Source organism: Neopelma chrysocephalum, unplaced genomic scaffold (assembly GCF_003984885.1).
Source record: "Neopelma chrysocephalum unplaced genomic scaffold, ASM398488v2 Primary Assembly neopelma1_23, whole genome shotgun sequence".
In the NCBI taxonomy this organism is placed as follows: domain Eukaryota; kingdom Metazoa; phylum Chordata; class Aves; order Passeriformes; family Pipridae; genus Neopelma; species Neopelma chrysocephalum.
In genome coordinates, this window is record NW_020897691.1 from 36133308 (window position 1) to 36156793 (window position 23486).

The 23486-nt window shown below is 40.6% G+C and overlaps 1 protein-coding gene across 3 annotated transcripts; it reads left to right on the forward strand.

The window, feature by feature from the left end:
* Positions 1 to 3228: 3228 nt before the first annotated feature.
* Positions 3229 to 23248, forward strand: SNX3 (sorting nexin 3). Of its 3 annotated transcripts, none has more exons than XM_027693783.1 (4): positions 3229 to 3479; positions 15975 to 16070; positions 16451 to 16575; positions 17712 to 17937. In XM_027693783.1, exons 1-4 carry the CDS (start codon positions 3318 to 3320, stop codon positions 17728 to 17730), a joined length of 402 nt encoding a protein of 133 aa, XP_027549584.1. In that variant the 5' UTR covers positions 3229 to 3317; the 3' UTR covers positions 17731 to 17937. The 3 variants fall into 3 exon arrangements, with proteins under 3 accessions (XP_027549584.1, XP_027549595.1, XP_027549573.1); XM_027693772.1 differs by lacking the exon at positions 17712 to 17937 and adding an exon at positions 20031 to 23248 and having other exon boundaries at positions 3230 to 3479; XM_027693794.1 differs by lacking the exons at positions 16451 to 16575; positions 17712 to 17937 and adding an exon at positions 20031 to 23248.
* The last annotated feature ends 238 nt before the right edge of the window (positions 23249 to 23486 follow it).

Genomic DNA, 23486 nt, shown 5'->3' on the forward strand with positions numbered 1-23486 from the left:
TTTGTGGCTAGTTTTCATCAACACAGTTTCCATCAAAAGTCATTTTCCTGGGATTATGTCAAAACACTTTAGGGTAAACTTGATATTAACCTCATCTATTCTGAGTCAATCAAATATGTTGCTAATAATCTACATTGCTTATAAAGCCTCAGGTTAATAAATCTGCATAAATATTCCCAAAATTATGGACTTACAGCCATTTTCACTCTCTGTTTATAGCTTACTTCTAATACCTCAAACATCTCAATGTGTTAGAAATTCACGGCACAGTCTTTCAGCTACACAGGCACTACTTAGCGTCTCTCAGAACAGGAGTTCACAATGTATGTATATATGTATATATATAAATGCGGATATCACAAATTATATTTAAAAGCTTAATATTATTATCTGGCAGGCAAGTACACAATGCAGATATTCAAACACCATGTTTCAAAGCACTGGCAGCTACAGCAGGGATCAGGAAGTAATTTTTCCACATAAGGCATTGCACAATTAGTTCAATGCCCTGTGAGTTTTGCCTTATCCTGAGTCAGCATTCCCCACAAGACAAAATATGCCTGTGATGCTTAAAATGTGTTAACCTAGGCACTTGTCAGAAATGCTGAAGAGTCCTAACTGGATAACGGAGAGATTTGGTTTCCTTTCCAATTAAATGTGCCTTTTTCTTTAAAAAAACCAAAGAAACAAACAAAAAACTACTGGAGAGGTATTACTTTACAAAATTCAAGAAGTAGTCATCCATTCACAACTGCTCGTATGGGTTCATGCTATGAGACTATGGTATCCATATTAATGTTCTGCCAGAAAATCTCTGTGTCATAGTTGAATAAACAATGTGTAGTAACAAATCTGTGAGTATATAAATGCTTGGTTTCTTGCATCTAATCTTTGGACCTACAAACACAGCTGACCTCTCTCCCTCCAGATTTGAAATCTGGTGCAAAGTTCATGTCAGAAAGAATTAAAACTTTCTTTTCTGAATTTATGCTCACTTTCACCCTGAGAGAAGAACCTTTCTAGCAAGAAGAAACAACTACAGAGAGCTTAAGACCAGTCTCATGATCACAAAAAACATCCGAAACATGTTACAAAATAAACAAATGCACTTTCTGAGGATTGGAAGAAAACAAGGAGGATCACAAAACTCTGCTTTTCCCCACCTTCATTCCTTCTCCTTGCCTCATTAGTCAGTGTGGTATGCATGCTTTCAGTTGATGTAAGGGGGAGGCTAGTCATAAAGCAGGGCATCTTCCCCTTTGTCTCCCACATCAGAGGATTTGTATATGACCTCAGTGGGAAAAAAAACAGAAATGGGAGACCTCTTCAAATCACTGCAACCCCTTTATATACCAATGCTGTTGACACATGGGCACTATAACAGTTGCTCCCTGTAGCTTGCCTCCACATGGCTCTCCGCTGCCAGTTATCCCCGTTAGAAGTAGACAGAATAGTAGTGCTCAGATGGTATGCTGTGAGAAAAGAATTTAACTTAGGTCTCACTCTTAGTATCTACCCAGCATGAGAACAAATTACGGATTCATCACAGATTCAGCAACCTTCCAAATGTACGGTACTGGATATCTTTTTGTTGCTTTGGAACAGATAATGAAACAAGGCTTGGCCAGGAGGCAGACAATGTATTACAGTAAAGACAACACCAGCGCTCTGCTGCATTGTCACATTTTCAGTCAGATGTGGCAGGATAGGTTGTGTAACAAACAAAAGCTTATCCAGATGCACGTATATGTGATCTCAGTAGAATTAATGAGTTTTTTCTTGCCTTGCTGCAAGACCGGTTTAATAGCAAGTATAATTCAGGTAAGGCTCCCTTTCACTCCCACTTCGTAAAACTCTTGTCAGCTTAATTTCTGTTTATAATTATAAAGTGAATAGTTGGTAGCTATTAGTGGAAAGAAAGGAAGTAAGGAAAGTGCACTGTAAGGGGGAGAACTAATCAAGGAGTGATGACAAGGAAATTCACAGAAAAGTTACCAAGCAAACCACCTACGGCATACTGGTTATGGTGATGGGCTATTTTTGTATCTTGAGTTCATCTCCGCTTTCTGATTATCTTTTTATTAACCTAGATAACTGCTAACTAAACTTGCCAGATGTTAACTTTGAGTCTCTTGAATGTGATCTGTGGGCAGCTTGCCATTTTACCTGCTGCCTACACAGATTTTTGGAAAAAATATCACTAGTTTTTTGTTGTTGGGTTTTTTTTTGCTAGACTACAGTCTCATTCTACCTGGATAGTAATGAGCATCACTAGAACTCTTTCGGAAGGCAGGCAGGCAGGCAGGAAGGAAGGGAGGAAAATTATATATGTATGTAATCACTGGAAGGTTACTGTTAACAGATAGTAAAAAATTCTGGAAGCCCTTCAAGATGGTGGAGTAATTTGAAATATTGGCAGATTAATACAATTTCTGTTCACTGATGTTCTGGGTGCATCAAGAGGGTAAACATTTCACTACTTTGGGCAACATTTCTTTTATTGTAACACACCACCTGCCTGATCAGATACTGAAGAAATAAAGACCTTATGTCACGGAAGGGAACAAGTCTATCAGCTTCGTTTCTGCCTTTCTCTCATTCTCTTTCTTCTTTTCTCTCTCGAGTTATTAAAATACTTTTTTAAAATTTTTAATTATTCTGTAAACACAGTTTTCCTTTCCTACTCTTTATGAATGAAATGGGAACAAACTCTTAGCCTTTGTAAGCTATGAGGATATAAAATCTGGGCCCGTTGGTTTTATTATTAAATGTGTATCCCTTGTAAAAATGCAGTAAGTCTTAAAAGATTTAAGGCTACTACAGACAACGCTGTCACCTTGATTGCAGCTTGGGTCTGTAACTTAAGACTTTGTTTTCAACACAAAGCTTTTGGTGAGCATCTCCTGCAGCCTACGTTTGCACCTACCTGATTCCTTATGCCTAACACGTTGCCCATATTGCATTTCCTACGCAGTCCCCTCCCCCCCCCAAGGCGGGGAAGCTGCGCCCGCTCCCCTCAGCCCCACGGCCCGCGCCCGACCACTCGCGCCCGACGAGCGGGCGGGCCCGACAAACCAGCTCCCCCGGTCAGCGCGTCTTGCCTCCAGCGCCCGCCGGGATCTGTAGTTCAGAAGGCGGGAGGTTCCGACGGACGTTAGCGAGAGGCGCGGCTCCTGAGGACTACACTGCCCAGAGTGCCTTGCGCGCGGGCCGTGGGTGCGGGTGCGCGTTGCCGGGCAGTCAGCTGGGCGCGGGGCGGGCGGGCGGTGTTCGCGGCTCGGTCTATCGCTCAGGGTGGGAAAGGCGCCCGCTCCGCCATGGCCGAGACGATCGCGGACACCCGACGGCTGATCAGCAAGCCCCAGAACCTGAACGACGCCTACGGGCCGCCCAGCAACTTCCTGGAGATCGACGTGGGCAACCCGCAGACCGTGGGGGTGGGCCGCGGCCGCTTCACCACCTACGAGATCCGCGTCAAGGTGAGGCAGCCCCGGCCCGGTCGCGGGGGTGGCGGTGTCGGGCCCTCCTGTCACCCGGGGCTGGCCGGGGGCGGTGACGGGCTCCCTCCGCCGTGTCCTTCAGGACCCGTGTCGCGCCTGCTGCAGGAGCGGCGCTGGGGGGGGCGGTGGCAGAGCCGCAGTGGACTCTCCATCCTCGGCCTGGGGCTCCTAACTCTATGACGGGCTACTGGGAGCTAAGGCGATGCAGCTCGGTTCAGATAACCACAGGACAACTGCTCTCTCGGCTCTGCTGTGCACAGGTTGTCCTTAGACTGAAATACCACGTACTGTGAGCGATTGCTTGTCTGTCTTCAGGTAAATAGAGGAGGGCAAACTCTGAGCTGTCTGAGGTGGAGTAATATGGGTGGATCTAGCCTGAGAAGGAGTTCAAGTTCAGGATTCCAATGGTCTCAAAAGATACGTAGAGAATGTGTAAATAAGTTTAGTGGGCACATGTGCTAGATCAAAGCCAGCTGAAGTGATAAGGTACATGTGTATGGGGCAGGGCTTCCTGGTTTCTTTTGTACCTGAAATAAAATTTTAGTGCCTGATAAATTAGGCTGTTTCTTGCTATGTGCTGCTATCAAATACTTTTTCTTAGTAGCACTAGACTCCTTCCTAGCTGGAAGGGCCGTGTGCACTGACTTGCCCCAAAGGCTAATAGTCTCGAGCTTGGGAAAAGCTATGTGAAGTCATTACTTGAGAAAAACTATGTGAAGTCATTACTGTGTTCCCTGGTCTTTTATAAACAGAGCCCAGAGCAATGGACAAACAAAATGCAATATCTACAACATAGTTCTTGCTTGTGGCTGGTAGGAACTTGAGGTAGGGAACCCTTTTTGGTCTACGTTGCCAGGGATAAGTTGGGTTGAGAAAGATGACCTCTTATAATTTTGTTTGTTTGTTTGTTTGTGGTTGAGTCTACTGCCTTGTATCGCTTTACTCTGTTAAATCTGATCGAAACAGGTCAGTTATTACAATCAGTAATAAAGGGGAAAGCTTCACTGACTCCCTGCACACATTCTCTGAAATATGAGGTTTTACATATGCCTTCAGAGCAGGGAGGCCTTCAGCTGAGGGCTGCTGCCTTGGTCACTAAAATTCTTTAAACAAGACTTAACCTTGTGTGGGTTTTCTGGTTTTAAAGGTCTAAGTTCCCAACTTAATATAACCTTACTTAAAAAAGCAAAATCAGCTGAGATCTAAAGCTACTAGGAAGGATATTTTATTTCAGATGCTTATAAATTGTCATGTTCAGTAGCCATTCTTGTGTTTCAGGATGTGTCAGTGGGGCAGGGAGAATAAGCTAACACTCTTGTAGCCTGTGTTTGGCCTCTGTTTGAGGACAAACTAGAACTTGCAGACTTGTGTTGCATTACACTGACCTTATCAGAACACTAACAGTCCACTTAGCAGAAAGATGTAATTCTGCCTTGCTGGAAAGTATTTGCACCTTAAGTTCCTGATGACGTTTCTTTCCATGAGACTGAGCATTTGGAATTGTTGGATCCAGGGAAGATGGTACAAAAGGGACTTAACCATGATATGGCCTTGGGAATGAGAACAAATTTCCTGTGATTTAAAAAAAATAATAATTTTTTTAAAATCCTCAACTGAAGTTCTTCATCGGAAAGGAAAGCAGAAAAAACAGGTTTTGAGACAGATTAGTTTTAGCCTATCTGCTGTTTGGGGTAGAAAATTCTGGATTCCTGTTGTAATGAAGACCAAGAAGTGATTTGGACAAACATAACGCTGTGATAGTGCTGTGACCTTCCTCTGTTCTTCCTCCCAGTCTGACTACTATGTAAACATTGTGTCCTCCACCCTCCTTGCTTGCATCCTCCTTGCTTGCATCTGTGCATGCCTGTGTACAGGACTGTCTCTTATAATACATGATCATTCCCTTTCCAGTTGTGCACTGGTGTACACATAGTGCTGTACATGTAGCTCATAGCTATCATGAGCTGTAAAATTGAATATTATGTCTCTGTCTCCTGGAAGGCTACAGAGCAGCTAATACAAGACATGCAGAATTATGTTCACTGTCTACACTTGTATCAATTAACTGCTTCTCAGCAGAACACGGACCATATTGCTAATATGCAAGGCCTAGTACTATAAGCTGCTTCTTGGAGTGTGGCAGACAGCCACCAGCTAGCCTCTGTCTTTGACAAATGCTTGTGGTCATAGAAAGTAAGAAAGTAGCAGCTGACATTGACAGTTTACCCCAGCAGTGCTGGTAGTGGCAATAGAAGAAACCTGAGATGGTGTGAGTTACCTGTGTCGTGTCTGGAAAGTTGTATCTTCAACTAACACCAACGTTAAAATGCTAAGTGTGCAGAAATGGAAGGCTTAACTGCTGCCAGATTCTGGAGAAAGCAGCTTCATGTTATGGCTGGAGATCACGCTAAGCCAGAAATATTGTGAGAGAGGACACTGAGATTCAAGTTTTTGTTGAGGCAAGTAGACTTGTACCATTGTCGCGGTGTTTACAAGCTCTGTCCAAGCGTAATTCTATCTTTGTCTGAATCTAAAAGCTTAACTCTTTTTTTCTTTTTGTTTGAAAGACTGAGCTTGCTAGCAGACTCTTGAACTGATATTTGTTAACGAGTATCTTGCAAAAAGTACATGTGTGAAATACTGCAGAGTTTCCCCAAAGCTTGTAGTGGCAAGCTTTCTACTGGTAGTGTAGCTGAAGCAACAAGTGGAACAACCTCATGCTTAAGTTCTTCTGTTGCTGTACTCATCAGTTTCTGGTGGAAGTTGGAAAGCCTAATGGGAAACTCTGAAGTTTTGGGTAGACTCCTCAACAGTACACAACTGCATAAGCAAGTCAATAATATTTTGGTACTTAGGAAGGTTTTTCACAGCAAATGTCTTTGTGAAGGGTTGCTGTGAATTGTGGTAAATGCATGGTGCTTTGACAAGGATTTAAGGTCTCTTAAGAGGATTGCTGCAGGTAGACCCTATACAGCACTTCTAGCTGGGCAGCTTACTTCACAGATGGATGCTTGGCCAAAGTATTGACTTTCTGAGCCTGAACTTACGTTAAATAACAGTCTGTTCTTGGCAAGCTGAACAAGGTGATGACAGAAAGCTTTCCACTGTAGCAACCACTGTAAGGCATACAATGTGGCAGTGTGCCACCACAGTGCAGCCCAGCAATAACAGTCAAATGTCTTGCTCAGAAATGGTAAGTGATAGAAAATGCCATCCTGGCAGTGCTGAAATGGCAAATCTGAGTGGGTCGTGTTTTTGATGGGGTACTTGAGAATTTATTTTCCATCAGTAGAATTAGGCAGTGAGTTTGTACCATTCTAAAGTGTCCTTTGTGTGTGATGGCTTAGGGTGAGCCAAAACGGAGATAATGCAGTAGGGTATAAAGTTCCAAGTGCTTTTTCTAGTGAAATAAACTTGATAAAGTACTCATCTCATCTAAAGTTATCTAAATGATCACAGTATGGTGACAGTGTTTAAAACGAACATTATGAACTAGAATGCCTGCTAAAGTAATACTGCAAACTACTTCACTGCCCTTACCTCTTAAGGAAAGGTGTGCATCAACAGGTAAGTTCTCAGTGTAAATACTCTTTCATGCTGTTTCTCATAAGTCTTTACTAGTTGTTCCCTCCTACTTGTTAAACCTTGTCAGGGTGGGCTTGTGCATGTCAACACTCTTCAATGAGGGCATGCAAATACCTGTTACTATTTATGGGCTATAAGTCAGTCCTCTCCCTGAATTCCAGGAAACAAACGCAGAACAAATGGCAGTTGTCATATTATTGTCCTACATCATGTCTTTAGTCCTCAATCCAGTTCCAGGTATCATTTGTCTTCTGCTGTAGTTGAGACATAGTTTTCTTGATAAGTGGGTCAAAAAGAAGGTCTTTGCTCAACAGATTCTCTGCAATAGCTTCAGCTGTTAAATCCGTTAAGGAGACAAGACTTAAGCTTTACATGCTAACTCTGATCCAGCAACTGGTGACACACATCAGACCCATACACCCACTGTAGCGGCAGTGCCATAGGAGATAAACACATTGGTTAGAATACTGTCAACAGAGCATATGGGTATCCAGGAACTTGCTACATGTGGGGAAATATCCCTTTGTTAATGCTATTTCATCTGTTATTGTTTCTGTAGAAGTAAAAGTGGCTTCTGTGCTGCCCATTTTGGTTGGGTTTGTCACCTAGACTAAAAGATTAAATTATCTGTTTATGGTTAGTGAGAACTTGCAGGGAAGTCGTTGGTATTCAAACTGACAGAACTCAAACAAAACAGCTGTTACAGGAGCTATTAGTCCAAGTAGTTAAAGAATTTTTTTTTTGGTCAAACCAAAGTCAAACTAAAAGCCTTTGTCTTCTTAGTTCTGTTCTTTAGTGTTCAATGGCCTGTTGCCTCTAATCAGTATTATTGAACTCAGCACTAAGGTGTACCTTAGCTTTTCGAGGTTCTCTAGTGCAGTGGCTTGTCTTAAGGTGTAGAAAGGTACTGTCTTGCTGCTGTGCTTTCAGATGTTGTGAAATGGATCACTTGAGTGGCACCAATGCTCTTTAAGGTAGCAGTCACCTTTCCTGTATCTCCTGCAGAAAGACTTCTGCAGACCCGCAGAGGTACTTGACTCTGTAGGTCCAGTGTGGGGAAGGAAATGAACCCACAGGCTGTGAAGTGCCTGTAGTGTTAAGAATAGTATTGGTTTCAAAGGATTGGGGAAGTATATCCAAGTACTGCTGAACTTGAGACACTTTTGAAAGTCTGTTCTTCTCTTAACCCGTTTTTTCAAGACTTAGCTTGGATAAAATATTTGCATTTCAGCATATTTATAGTAGTCTGAATTGAGTGACTGATTTGAGTCTCACTGTTGTGATCAAATCAGAGTAAGACAGTAAATGAACTGAAAGTATAAGTTGCTCAGAAAGCACTTGTCTTATGCCATATGTTGCAAAGTAGTGCTCTTTATCTGATGAATGTGTCTTTGAAATGGTCTGTCCTTGAACGGTTCCAAATCTCCTGTCCTTCATGTGTTTGGCAGGGTTTGAAGATGCAGATTCCCCCACCATGAGAAGAATCAAATCTGCCTTTGATGTAGTTGACTTCAGCACTGTAGAGTTTCACAGCTGAAGCTTGTGGTGGAGTAATGACTAAACACTGACTCAGTGTGGATGTGTTTAGGGATGCATAATCTGCAGTAATTCTTTATTTCTTTACTACTGGAAATCTTACATAACACTGCAAGTCTTCTCTAACTGGAGTAAATTATGCTTTTAATGCCCTTTTCTAGACACTGCTACCAGTTAGATATTTTCAGACTCCTCTTAAAAGAATAAAAATGCAGTGATTCAGGTGACTTTGTTTTTCTGTTCTACAGCCCAGATACTGCACATTTACAAACATTAACTGCTCCTTCAAGCAGTAGTTCAGAAAAGGATAGCTGGAGGGCTAAGAACTTCCAAGGACACTGACTAGGGAGACAGAGAAGTGGAATGGCTTGGATGAAAGAAACTTCCAAAGCAAGGAGAGTTGATTTACAAGTCTATTGCTGTATTTGCTTTGAGCAGCTGTTTTTTCTGTAGAGGCTTGTGATTAAACTAGGTTCAAGAGCCTGGTCCAAAGGTACGGAACTAGTTTTGCATTGCTCTGTGTTACTGTGTAAATAAAATAACCAAGTCTCTGAACAGTGCTTCCTATTAGTGACTTGGAGTCCTTTTATCTCAGCACACACAGTGTGGATCTTGATTGTCATGTATTAAGATTACACTCTAGTACAGTGTGGAATAGACCAAATCAAATGGGAAAATGGCTTATCTTTGTAGGACAGATGGCTGTGATCCAGGTAGGCATGTGATGCCAGAGAGTTTTGATCATGTTTATTTTTAGATGGCTTGCTGAAAAAGTGTAAGCTTGAACTTTAGAGCAGTCAAGTCTCTGCTGCTTTTCATCTGGGGTAATAAATCTGTGCTGCATCGTTTATGTCTTCTAACAGTAAGGGAAGTATTTTATTTAAAGTTTTTTCACTTGGTAATGCAATGCCAGTTGCGCTACTGGAGGCTATTTAACCAAGTACATAATCCAAACGCCCTGTGAGGCTATAGCACTGAGTGAGGGGTCTGAAGTTGCTATTGTTGCTGTAACTTTTAATGTAAAAAGGATGAAGAAGCCCTAACCTTCTAGTCAAAGTATTAAAACAAGTGTTTTACCAACTGAAAACGGGTCCATGAAGTGTTCCTTCTGTGGCTATTTCTTGAGAATCCATTTCAAAACTTCTGTTATGCCCCAGAAGGTTCTCCCATATGACAGTATAGTTTGTATTGGCCGCAAAGCCCATCTTGAAAGTGTAACTATTAACTCATGTATAGCAACTTTACTCTAAAATCCAGAACAAAATGAAGCTGTACATTAAATGGTTTAAAGTCACCTCTATACATGGAAAAAAAGCTTCCAAGGTTATTTCCATGGGCCTAAGCTGCAGCACCCTCTAAGCATTAGGATATGCTACAAATTAATGAGCAGGAGTTAGAAGCCTTTCTGCAGCTTTTAGTGGCTACTTAAGAATGTGAATGTTACTGCTCCAGTAAAACTGGAAATATGAAGAGAAATTTCTGCTACTTAACAGATCTGTTCTATACTAGTTGCTTACCTCCTTTTTCTTGCATGTTTGAAGTATAGGGATACCGGACTGTCTCTAGCTCACAAAGCACAGTAAAGCTTTTGTTCCTGATAAAAAATAATCAGTTACAGCAATTCACTGAATTTTTTTCATCCCTGTTTGACTGTAGCTGACAGATATCAGCTAGTGATGCTAAAGTGTCAACTTAATATGATCCCACTTCAGTCATTCTCAGTGAGGAATGAATGGGAACATTATAGTAGGCCAAATCAGAGCATATGGCTGTTATACCTTGCAGTTGTGTAAAAGCAGCAATCCCTTCTCTTTCAAATGAGTATTTGATATTTCAAAAGAGGCTTTGGCTTGCTAACCCCGTGAAATAATTATTTAGAATTACTAATTCTGTTTGGGTGTTATAAAATTCATTGCCTGAGTCCTTCTTAAAGTCAACTCCTGTTTTTACCTTTGGCTTCTGAGCATGGAACCTGAAGAATAAAGAATCACTAAATAATCTGTTTTTCTTGACTTACCCTGCTTTGAGCCTTTTGACCACAGCTCACCATAATTCAGTTGTTTGAATTGATGTTGTTGAACTTGATCAGGTGATGATAGATGCTTTTTGGCAAAAACTAGACATCCCTATGCTCATTTTCAGAGAGCAACTCTGAACTCAAGGCACTGGACTTGGTAAAGGTTAACTCTTGTCTAAAGAGTGATAGTCCCTCTTGCATGGCTATTAGGATTTTACTGCCTTGTTTTTAAGGTGGAAAACATCCTAGCTCTGTATGTCAGTACTGCGTGGTGGGAAGCTCTATAGTTCTTGGTATAGTTGAAGTCAGCATTGTTTAAAACTTAAGTGTACATATGGTCAGATTTTTCAGTGTTCTATTAACTTTATATTTTTTTTAATATAATGTACCTTCAGTAGATCTGGACACCTAGTGGAGAAAAGGAAAGGTTTAGGCAAAAGGACTGAAACTTAGAAAAATAACAATGTCTTGTCTGACATTTTGCAGTGGGAAAGAAGCTTTCCTTCAGTAAGGTACCCAGCAAAAATCTAAACTTCCAGAAACTGAAGTTTAGAGCATGTTTTCCTTCTTTCTTGCTTTTTGTAATTGTAGGAAATAGAGAGGTAGCTGCTTATGTTGAGTCAGGAAGGCAACAAACCACTGGCAAGGTTTCTGCAATAACAGTGGGCTGCTGAAGCCAGTTTCTTGCACTAAAGGACAGCAGGCTCTTGTGTTAAGAAAATCATAATACTTTTTTATCCAGCCTGAATGCTATTTACTGTAATACCTCAGAGCTCCCTTTGACTGACTGTAAATGTAGTCAAAGGGTGTAGTCTCTTGACAAAGATTACAGCTTGTATGAAGAGACAGTAAGATGCTTGAATTTAGCTTCTGAGAGTCAAAGCCACAAGCTTCTATCAAAAGTGAGCTGTGTGCTTTCTTTTGCTCTATTTTAATGGAAATAGAGTTCTTGCAAGGCTACCATAAGCTACTTGAAAAGATGACATCAAAGTAAGTGCTGTGGCAACAGAGAAGCTTTATTCTTGGTCTGTTAGGAGCGGGAGACATGGGCAATGCAGTGCTGCTGGTGTGTGTTATGTTGGCAGATGAGGAAATTAATCAAATTTACCTCAAACTATGCTAACAACTACAGCTATGGAGTTTCTGCTATTTGGAGATGGACTGGACCGCAGTGACATACAGACAGTCTTATGGAGTGTCAGCATGCTCTTTGAAGAAATCCAAATGCTATTTGCATTTGATTTATGTCTGGAAACAAATTTATAGGAGCAAGTCTAGTTATTTACAAGACTTTGTATACTCCCTAGATAAATTAATCTAGTCTAGATAACAGAACACTTGAAAATACTTAGAATTTAAATGTATTTAAAATACTCTAGTTTTCCTCCTGCATTTAAGGTAACTTTTATACAGGAATGGCTACATTGGAGAACTGTGTCTCTGAAACTGGATGGACAGTATTGACTAGTACTCAAATTATTTGCATTTTGTTTGTGAAAGTCTCCTCACTTGTATATAGAAACAATTTCTAGACTTCTAACTGTCTATAGCTTGGAAATTGACTGTAGCAACAGCTAGAAGACTGTTACCTGGTTATCCAAGCTGCTGTCCTAGGACTGTCATTTGCTTCTGAGGTGAATTGGGAGCCTCCTGAGCTTGGAATTGAACTCGAAGTTGAATATGTTATAATAACATAAATGTAGCTGAAGAAACATGCTCACTGTGAATACAGGTTTTGCCCTAAAGTCTATTAGCAAGCAATCAGTGCTTCTCACTACTAGTTTGTTGAGCACTAGCCAAATGGCTGTATAAACTTTTTGGCGTCTAAGTGGAAAAATGTAGGAGTGACTTAGGGGTCTGTCTTTGTCATCAGTTGTCTAACTATGTAATGTAACTTGGCACCCATTTTGACAATATTTATTGCAGTGCTGACTTGGCCATTAACTCCTCCAGCAGAATACAGACTGTTAGTTTGACAGTAGTCAGAGAAAGCCTAATGGTGTCTACATGTAGTCTAATACAGAGGCAGTGCTACACAGAATCTGTCTCATCTTATCGTCTTTCTGTGGCTTAGGATTTTGGACTGTGTGCGATTTCTGCAGAGCTGGTTTATTGGTCCTTCTGCAGTGGTGCTTTATCTGCGATTGTGACTAGTGACTTTTGGTTGTCTAATATCTTGGGTGATGCATAATCCTTTCAGGTTGAGGGCTTGCGTTCAAACTGCTAAGAGACGTGATTTTGGACTAGGAAGTTGTTGAATTTTTTTTTCCCCAAATGATATGATTATTACACTGCAGAAGAAGCAACTGCTGCTGTAATTCTGCTGAATTTATCAGAGGAATGAGCTGTGCTCCAGGGGCTGTGCCAAACTGGGTCATGAGTTTCATGATAGTAGACTTTGCAGGTCAGCAGGCCAAAAAGCCAACACTATAATGCTGAATGAGCATGGGCAGAAATGCTTGTAAAAATAAAGTTAGGCTGACTTCAAGTTTTGTGCCTTACTCTTGTCTCTGTTCTAGCAGGCAAACAAAGCACTAGCAGTGCTCTGAATAGCTATTGGCACCTTAGTGACTAAACAAGGATAGCTCTCAACATAAAATGTGAAGCAGAGCATAACATTTTTGATATCCTGCATGGTCTTGAAGTGACACTTTAAGTTTCTGTTGACACTTCAGGATTGTCTCCTTCTACCAAATTCTTGTCCATTGATAGCCCATGCCTCAGGAGCTGTCTTTGCTTAATGAAAACTATCTCTCCATGGTAGATGGAGGCAATAGTACATGCAAAAACCCTTCCTACTGAAGGGCAATAATCCTTAGTGAGAAAGGCCCATATAGTAACTTCAGGTGTGAATATAGCGTGAGTTAAAAATGGGGACCTAAGATGTAAGTGGGTTAAGCAGTATAAAACAGGACTCTCAAATTGCTTTTTTAAATAGATCCTAAACATGATAGCTCTATTTCATATCCAGAGGACAGGGAATATGTACTTTAGCATATAGTTGTCAAAATGTGACTTGTAAGACACTTAATTTAATGAATGCCTTTTGACATACTTTTCAGTCTGAACATTTCCAGTGCTTATGATCAAGATTGGAGAAGATTTTTCAACTTCAAAGGAAAACAAAGGACTCTGTCCTTTCCTCCAACTTGCTAGCTGGGCTAGCATTTCAAAAGTTCAAAAGGGAGTGTAGAAGGTAAAGTGAGCTCAATTGGCACTTTTACCACCACACTGTACCTGTAAGCCTGATATGTTATTTAGAGATTAACTTTATAGACTTCATGCCTAGAAGCATGAAAAGAGTTCCTGAAGACCTGGGAACTCACTGTTTTTTAGTTGCTTTTATCCAGTCCTAATCCCTCTGTAAGTAACTTGAGAGGAGAAAGGAGTATTTTCTGCAGGTGAGAACATATTTGTTAAATATTGTAAAGGACTTTTTCTACCTGAAACACTGACAAAGAGTTGATGTAATGTGTAAGGGTGAATTTGGTTAAAAAGCCAATAGCTGAAAGCAGAGGAAAATATTTCAGTACTTAACTCCAGGGAATCTCCTTCATGTACTCTGGGAGACCTATATTCACTCTTGAGTAGAGTATTCTTACCCTCAAGACAAGAGTGTTTATATATAAATCCTGACTTCTGACATAAGTCTTAAGTGCAATTTTATTGTTAGTGTCTTGCCCGATCAACAATATTTTACCTGTGAAAGAGAGCTTGAATACTTTTAAACATTTATCAATAACATTGCATAATAAAATACTGTTCTGTACTTTATCACTTGTAAATTGTGGACTGACTTGCATAATGTGAAAGTGCACAACCAACTTCTCAAGTACTTTTGAACTGTGACAGCCGGAAACTTGTTATTGGCTGGCAGCAATACAACAACCCATAGTGACAGGTCTGCCTAGTGCAGGAATTAAAGCTGCAATTAAACCTGTTTTGAGCAGCCAAAATTATTGCCCAGTGATAGCTTAAGCATAACATCCTATGAAAGTTATTGTGTAGGGATATCCACTCAAACTGTGATCAGATCCTGAGTGAGATGGCTTACGAGATAAAAAAATAAAACAACAAAAAGTAAAAGGTAAAAGGCACTAGCAGAGAATGACTACTGTGCATCTGTCAATAGGAAGACTGGGGGTAACTCTGGTCCCATGTGAACATCAGCTTCCAAGGGTGCTCCTCAAGACTCTTTAAAGTCATACTAAGACTATTAGTGAATATGCAGTCTGACAACAGTAGGCTTTATTTTGTTGCTTCTGGTTGTGCATGGCAATTACAGCCACATGGTCTTACTTTTAGGAGGTCATAACTCCTAGGAATGTTTTTGTAATGTTCTAGCCAGTTTGCTGATGACACTAAATTTCAGAATACGGTCTTGGAACTTTTCATTCTGGGGCTGTCATTAAGAGAGGACTCTCCCAATGTCTACTTTTAAAATAACGTGCAAGTTGGATTGCAACAGTGGGATTACACTGCACCCAAGAATGAACAGAAGTAATACAGGCTCTCTCACAAGTTAGTGTAAGGACTTGTATCAGGGTGCTTGTATATGTAACATGGTCTTGTGCAGCATTAAAACCTTGCTCCATTTGATGTCTCTTTCAAGGGTGTTAGAGTTGGGTGCTGGCTCCTAGCCTTGTTCAGCAAAGTTCTCCCTAATGTCCGTAATCATGCTCTACTTAGTTTAACTTTGTAGTCAAATAGTCTGATCTCTTCAGCACTGAATGTTGTATTGCATCTCAGCCTCGTTGGCTTCTTTGGAACTACCAAACTTGGCAGCTTGTGCTATCAAATCTTCATCTGTCCTAGATGGATTCACTGTAGGACTTACTGATTTTGCTTCTAAAGATGTTGGAGGCCATGATTTATCAGGGAATAGAAAAGTACAGAATGCTTGGTTCATGTCCTATGCTGGTATCTGAAGCACACTCTTCAATGCAATAGGAGAAACCTGTGTGGATTAAGAAGACTTTCTTCCCCCTTCCCTCCCCACCTCCAATTTTGTACATATTGGGGATCCAGCTCCTGACAGAGTTGCTTGTGCAACCTTAGAACTATCTCAAGTGGCCAGCAAATCAGATATTCTGCTAGGTGATAGATGACAAAATACCAGTGATAAGGATGCCATATAAATGAGGCTCACAGTTACACAGTTTGAGGTACAGCTTACTCATGTAGCTTAGAGCTTTATTTATATTTCTGTGTCTTGAGTGTTTCTCAATACTGTTGTTGTTGCCTAAACAGAAGTAATGTGTAACTTAACAGCTTGGTTCTTCTGGTTATCAAAACTTCTAATCTCTCTAATCAACAGCTTGTGTTTTTGTTTTCAGACAAATCTACCTATTTTCAAATTGAAAGAATCTACAGTCAGAAGAAGATATAGTGACTTTGAATGGCTAAGGAATGAACTAGAAAGAGAAAGCAAGGTGAGTAAAGTGAAAGGTAAATACGAGTCTTCATACAGAGAGTAACGATGCTGAAATGTTATTGCCATGTTATAAAGCATATATCATATGGAGCAGATACTGTGGTTGAAAATGTCCAGAAATAAACCAGTGTGTCAGTCTTTTTGTCAAACCTCAGTTTTACAATGCCAGAGGCTGTTTTAATGGTTTCAAGTTAATTCAGAGTTAAACTACTTGAATTCATCTTACCTCTTTGGACAGATACTGGTCTTCTCTGCTCATGTTTTATTACTTTATTAGGGATGTGATTGATGAGTTGAGTCCTCTAGGAGGAAGAGGTGGAACAGGTGTATGAACTTGCTTATAGGCTGCACTTAAGGACACTTCTGTAAATCTTTCAGGTTGTGGTACCACCTCTACCAGGAAAAGCACTTCTCCGCCAGCTTCCCTTCCGAGGAGATGATGGTATATTTGATGATTCCTTTATAGAGGAAAGGAAGCAGGCTCTTGAACAGTTCATAAACAAGTAAGTGTTGGCTCTAGTTATCTAGAGACAAACCCAGAGCTCTGCTCTGGAAAATTGCATTAAAGCTACTAATCCTCTAACTCTGGTAACTGCACTAGGTTCAGAATATTAACTTTCACATAATCTTGCAGTAGGACATACTAACATTGCTCATCCAGTGTTTAGTTTGGATATCTTAATGCTTACCTGAACAGCTGAAATGACTGTTAGTGTTGTTGTTAATTTATGCAAATTGCTACTAAAATTACAGTGTTCAAAATAGTTCTACTTTATAATTTCTGAAAGGGTATCCTCCACTGTATGAACAATGGAGCTTACAATGGGCTTACAGCAGTTTACTTTGATAGCAGATGTGAGGTATTATCAGCTTGTGTAATTATGCATATTTTCTCTAATCATCATGAGAATCTTTCTGAAGATGTAAAAACACTACTCTAGGTAGGCATACATAGTTTGAAATAGACACTTTGAGTTTTATCACTACCTTTCAAAAGGTGAGCAGAAATTATAGTAGCAAAGTATTGTGATTCCGTTTCTGCCATCTGAGACTACTAAGAGCTGTCTGTACATGAACCTGAGTAGCTGGTTTAATCTCTTTAACAATGTGGATCCAAGGTGTGGGTAAGAAGGAGTGCTGTCAGTTAATCAGCTCTTTTGGTCTCTAGAGTCAACGCTGTTCAGACCAACTGGATTTGGGACTGCTCCCTTTAAAAGTTCAAGCTTGTCAGTTCCCCTAGCATTCTAATCTTGTTCAACAGTTATGCTGTTTAACAGAGCATGCCTGTGAGTTACACAAGAACTTAAGAGAATGTACTTGTCAGTTACTGCTAGTCAGTTCAGGCACGTGTCTTGGAGCTGCGACTAGTTTACTAAAACTCTCTGTTTTGTGCAAGTAAGTGTGACCATATGAAATCTCTTCAGTTTTTCTTCACATAGTTGCTTGGTAGCTCAATTTAGAGGTATTGATAATGATTCTGAGCAGGTAAAATGCTTCAGACTGCTCTTTGTGCTGTTCAAAGACAAGCAGATGAACTTCCAAGGCTGCTATCCAGTAGTGAAATGGAACTTGTTTGGTTTTTTTAATGCTGTAAAATCAAGGCAGTCATGACTGTAAAGTACAACTTTTGTTGATGCAGGCTTGGGACTCTATCTTAAATGGTGAAGAAGTGCAAACTTTTGTATGCCAAGCCTAGCAATATGTGTGCAAGAGGGCTGTTTGTGTTCTGAAGCAGCTGAAACAGTCATCTTACCTTGACTCTCTGAAAAACTCAGTATAGCTGACAGAAATGTAGTGATCAGTTTATGGGCATCACTTGTTCAGTCCTACAGCAAGTAATAAATTGATTTTGTGGAAGTGTAAAACTTCTTGGTTAATTTTTCCTCCTTTGAAACATAAAAGCAGATTGTTAATGTAGCTGTTGATGTAGTGGCAGACTTGAGTACAGCTGAAATAGGACTTTTCAGGCACAACTCGTAACTATTCATCCTCATCAGTTTATTCTAATGGCTTGACCAACTCAGTAAACAAATATTACTAAAGATTTGAACCACATAGAAGCCTTAAGGCTTCTACCAAGTACTCTGGGTACTAGTAAATTACACTTGAAGGTCATTTGCATAGTACATTTACATTATTGCACTCTCAGTGCTGGTCTTTGCTTCTAGAACTAGAGTTCCTCAGATAATTTATATCACTGTAACAAAAAAAAATCTTAGTGCACCAATGCCAGTTCTTGATATCCAGGAGCGTTGAGATGGATGTTATTGAGAAGCTTTGCCTCTCTAGATGTAAAATCTAAATCAAGACAGTACACCTTATTTGAGTCAACTGTCTTGGGCCAACTTGCTGGCACCACCATCAGTACTACATACAATGACATTCAAGGGATGGCTGTGTCTCAACATTGTTGTCTGCCTGAACCTGACTTTGAGATACATGAAAATTCTTGAAGTAGCAGCTGCTACCTGTAAGGGTCATCTTTGTGAAAAATATTGAGGGAAAGTCAATGCAGAGCAAGGTATTCCAGTTGAATCTGGGATCAGATCTAGTCTTGCAATTCAGCCACCAATTTCCAAGCCTTCCTGAAAGGGAGAAGAAATATGCTGCTTCCTCATCATCCTCTCCTATATATCTTTCCCTTGAAGTTCAAGGCCAGCAACTTCAGTCTGATGAGGGTAAGAAACTCTAACTAGTTATTCTAGACTATCATCCTTGTGAACTAGTGCTTAAGACTGCTGGCCGTTTACTAGAACCAACAAGATTGATAAATTTTATAACTGCACTTGAAATAATCATCAGTACTGAATAGGAGAGCTTAGCTTCCTCATTACAGATCACCCTCAATGACAAGTGAATATGTCCTGTGGTGAAATAAACACTGATAGATAAATTTGGAGAAGATGCACAAAAGTTCTTGGAAGTACTGGTGGTGAGCCACTGGAGCTTACTGTGTATTACATGTGTTCAACTAGATCACTTCGTTAAGAGTAGAAATGTTCTGACAGATATGGAGGCCATAAGGCTGACACAAGCAGCCCTAGGGAGGATGGGGGTCTTTTTCTCTTGAAGTCAGAAGTCTCTCTTGATTGACCAAACTGGATGTAGCTTTTTTAAACCAAACTGCTTTACGTTCTCATGTTCATAAATTTCATGTTCATGATCAACTTTCAGGTATCTGATTCCCTTGGATTTTTACCAACACAAGAGTCTGCATGGTATTTTAAGGGTTTGAATGCGATACCTTGTGGTTTAGTTCCAATTTTGGGAGTGTCTCCTAATTCAATTTCACCCCCTTTCCTGTTAAAAGGATGGTGTCTCAGTTTATGTGTGAAACAAAACCTACAGTACAGATACTGGTCTCTCCTAGAGCAGACGAGCTCTGTCTCCTGTGTTTGATAGCTAAGGCACATGCAGTGAACAGAACCCTCTGGCTTCCCTACAGGAGAGGAGCACTGACGGAGTGGAGTCACTGCCCGGAGCAGTGCTGGAGCCTTCAGAAGGCCTTCGCACCCCCTGGTGGAGCGAGGCTTCAGCTCTGCCAGGGTGAACTGCTGTTCAGTGGGATGAGAACTGAGTGGATAAGCAACCTTTAGAAGAGGGTCCTGTGGCACAGGTGTCAAGACCTGTAAAAAAAAATCCATTTGCCTTCCTTAACTCCAGATTTCCTAATGTTAGGATGGCACTTGGATAGTCCCATCAATTGCAGGTGATAGATGATGACATAACATGCTTCCAAATGATCAGAGGTAGCTCACAGTTCCTATGGACTAACTTCATCTGGGGGAGCATGACGAATCTTGCTGCTAGACATCATTCTAGTTGCCAGCAGTGAACTGAAGGTGGGATTCATGCCTAAGTGCAGAACAATAGGTTACTGATACAAAACCTCAGTCTCCTGGCTAGCTGCAAGTAGGCTCGATTGGTTCACACTAATGCTTGTTTTTTTCCTCTCCAGGGTTGCAGGCCACCCACTGGCACAGAACGAGCGCTGTCTTCACATGTTCTTACAAGATGAAGTAATAGACAAAAACTACACACCATCCAAAATAAGACATACTTGAATTCTAAAACTCTCTTCTTAAACATTAGTGGTTCTTAGGCTTGGTTTTAAGAGGTTATAGTTTGTCTTAGCATGCTGAAGATGAACAGGCACGAAGTCTCCAGTAACACCAGTACACTGCTTGGTCTTTGCATATGCTTTATAGCATTTAAGAACTCACTTGTCTTCTAGCTAACTCGCTCTGAATCCTTCATTTAAGAGTATTATACTATGAGACCATCCACCCCTTGCAACATCTCACAAACCTTTCCACTATTATTTGCAATGACTTAACAATGTTTACTGACTTGGCCTTACTTGAACTTTCACAATTGTAGTGTCACGTGTTCACTTGTATTTGACTAAACTGCTATGCTGTTTTTGAGGTAGTCACCTGTCTGAATGTCTGTAGAAAGACTGCTTTATTTCTGATATCCTGTGTGAGAAACACTTATGCAATTGTCTTCAAGCTTGTAAAACACTTTATACTGAAGTAATGAGGGAATTATCTTTATATTCTGTAAAAGGAAAAAATCAAATTTATATACTAAAGTAACTTGTCTAAAGTTTTGAAATAAAAGTGAAAATGCACTTCAAATGTTTTGTCACTCTTGACCTTGAGCGTGGGGTATCTCATGCTTTCCGAGAAGCAGGGATTTGACTATACTAACTGAACTGGTGTTACAGCCTTGCTGTGATGCTCTTTCACAATGTAGTTTTGTATTACTAACAGCGAGCACTAAGAACCCTGAGACGATGGCACTCACTCTGCAAATTTTAAAGAACATATAAAGGTATTGAAGGCTGTTCCTGTGGTGTGGAGCCAAAACTGGAATACCATTCATGGTAGGTAGTCAACAGATCTGTGACTTTAGTAACTTTGGGGAAAGAGTATCTTTCTGCTTGGCATGAGAAGCATCAGTCTAGCTTCAACTAGCTGGTGAAAACTATACCATCCTATAGAGAAAGGAATGTTGACATAACTTCATTCCTAGGTAAAAGTAACTCTGCTCTGCAATTACAGTTAGGGACATGAAATCCCTTAAGTCTGCTGTGAGATGTGATCATAGCCCACTTCCCAAAAGGAGGGGTAAGCTGTAGCACTGTGCTTGTGTGACCACTGGTGCAATGCAGATAGTCAGCAACTGAACTGCAGTTCACAAGCAGCACTTCTGAGGTTGTCTTTTTCATGAGAAAGAAGTGAGCTGGAGAAGCTTCCTTAGTCTTCCACACGAGACACACAATTTACCTATCCGTCTTGAAAACAGATTCAAGAATATTCCAGTAGCAATCTGCTCTAGTGTTTTGTGCTGCTTGGTAGCTACATGTTGGCTTAGACTTGGCTCTGCTGCTTTTTTTCTTCTTGCAATATTACTTATCACTGTCAAGAGCATCCTACAAACTTGCTGACAAAAGTTATTAGCTTCTTTTTACTAAGGCCACTAACCTCATTTTTGGAAATCTGAGTGTCAAAGACTTAACTGACAAAGCAGTGGTGGCCAACTGGATGACGTATAGCACTAGTGATTAGCTACACTGAATAGATGGGTGTTTGAATAATTGCTCTTTCCACCTCGTACTTAACTAAGACTGTGCTGATTCTCTGTAATGGTCCTACTCATTAAACCAGGGATCAAAACTGACCGAGTCCACTTGCAGCCCAGGAATGTCCAGCTTTTCAAGATGTTTGCGATAATGTAAAATGATTTCTAAAATTCCCTGTGCTTGTTGAATCACACTTAAAAGTTGAATTACTCTTGAAAAAGGGGAAAGAAGGGTTAAATGTATATGAAGTTTCATTATGTAGGTTTATGTGCAGAGTAAGATGTTCTTTTTCTCTTCTGAAACATTCTTTTCTGAGAAGTGCTTCTCTCAGAAATCAAAGTAAATGCCTCATCTTATATCTAAAATATGATGACTGTATCATTTGCCATGAAAAGAAAAAAAATAAGCCAAAGAGGGAAAAACTGCATGCCTGATGTCAAAGTATTCCTATTTCCAAAGTGAGGACTTTAGAGTGTTAACCTCTGAGAATTACAGGGCTCTGGGATCTTACCTGGCCTTAAGTCCTTTAAAGCTAACTAGAGACCCTAATTGTACTGTAGTGTACTGATTCTGCTTCTGTACAATCTGCTGTAGTGGGAGCAAGACGTAGTCTGAGATTAGCCGTGCATAAACCACAGGGATCTGGGCATTGTTCCCAGCTCGTGAGTCTTTTAAAACAATTCTGCAGCTGGGCTAAGTTCTGCAGGTAAGAGGGTGAGATATGGGTGTACTCCCATTGTCCTGCCTGTTTTGCAGCTGGAAGAGAGCCAGTACGCTCTGTTTTGTCCTCTAGCTTGGGTGAGGTAGGAACTACAGCACACTGCAGAGCGCGGTTGCCCGGTTGCCTTGCTGCAGGGATGCAGTTGGCGTTTATTGCTGCTCTGGGATAGCAGCATGAATCTTATTGGAATGAATGTTCTGTGATGGGTTCTGTGCAATACTGAGTTCAACTTCTTTAGCTCATAAACTGAATTGTCACAGAGTAGAGAACCACAGTTGATTTTTCTGCCCTATCCGGTTATTTTTATTGTAGAGAGCAGAAAATGGTATAAGGTTATTACAGGTGCAGGAAGAATGGTTTATGAAGCGTTTGTTGGTTTCTTTCTAAGAAAGTGCTGTGCCCTGTGGTAAAGGCATTCTCAAGTGCTCCATGCTAGTTTGTACAGAAGATGTTTTGAGGTCCTGTAGTCTGCGCTTTGTCTCACTGGACTCATCCAAACACTTGTCTTGTGTACTTTATGGTCTGGTTGTCTTGGAAAGGATAGAATGTGAGACCTAGCAGAGTGCAAATGGAAGAGAGTTGGGGGGAAAACACTTGAGCATTTTGAGCTTGGAAGTCAACAGAGCTAGGTTTGCACTCATGACCTGTACTCCTTGACACTGCAAATCAATGAGCCATTAACATACACTGTATATTTCTACCTGTCATTTTAACATGCATGACTCTTCAGTCACTCATTGCCATATGAACAATGTATTTCCCTTCTCCTATTGCCAGCTTTTTCTGTTGACTAGGAGTTGCTTACCTCTTTCTTTGGTGTGATTACACAACTGGGCACCTTAATAAAACCTCAATCTTTTTAATTGAAGCAGTGCTTTTGTACTTTGTTAGCTGCGCAATTCACCAATATTAAAAATTGTAATAACATGAAACAGAAAGCACATACTGGGTTAGATCTCTGATGCACTTAGTTGTGTCCTAGAAAAAGCTATATGTCACCTCCTTGAGAAGGGAACGTTGCAGCCAGTGTATATTTGGATTACAGGGAACAGCTCTATGCAGAATCTCAAAAGTCAGGATCACCTAAGCTACTCCTTTGATGTTTG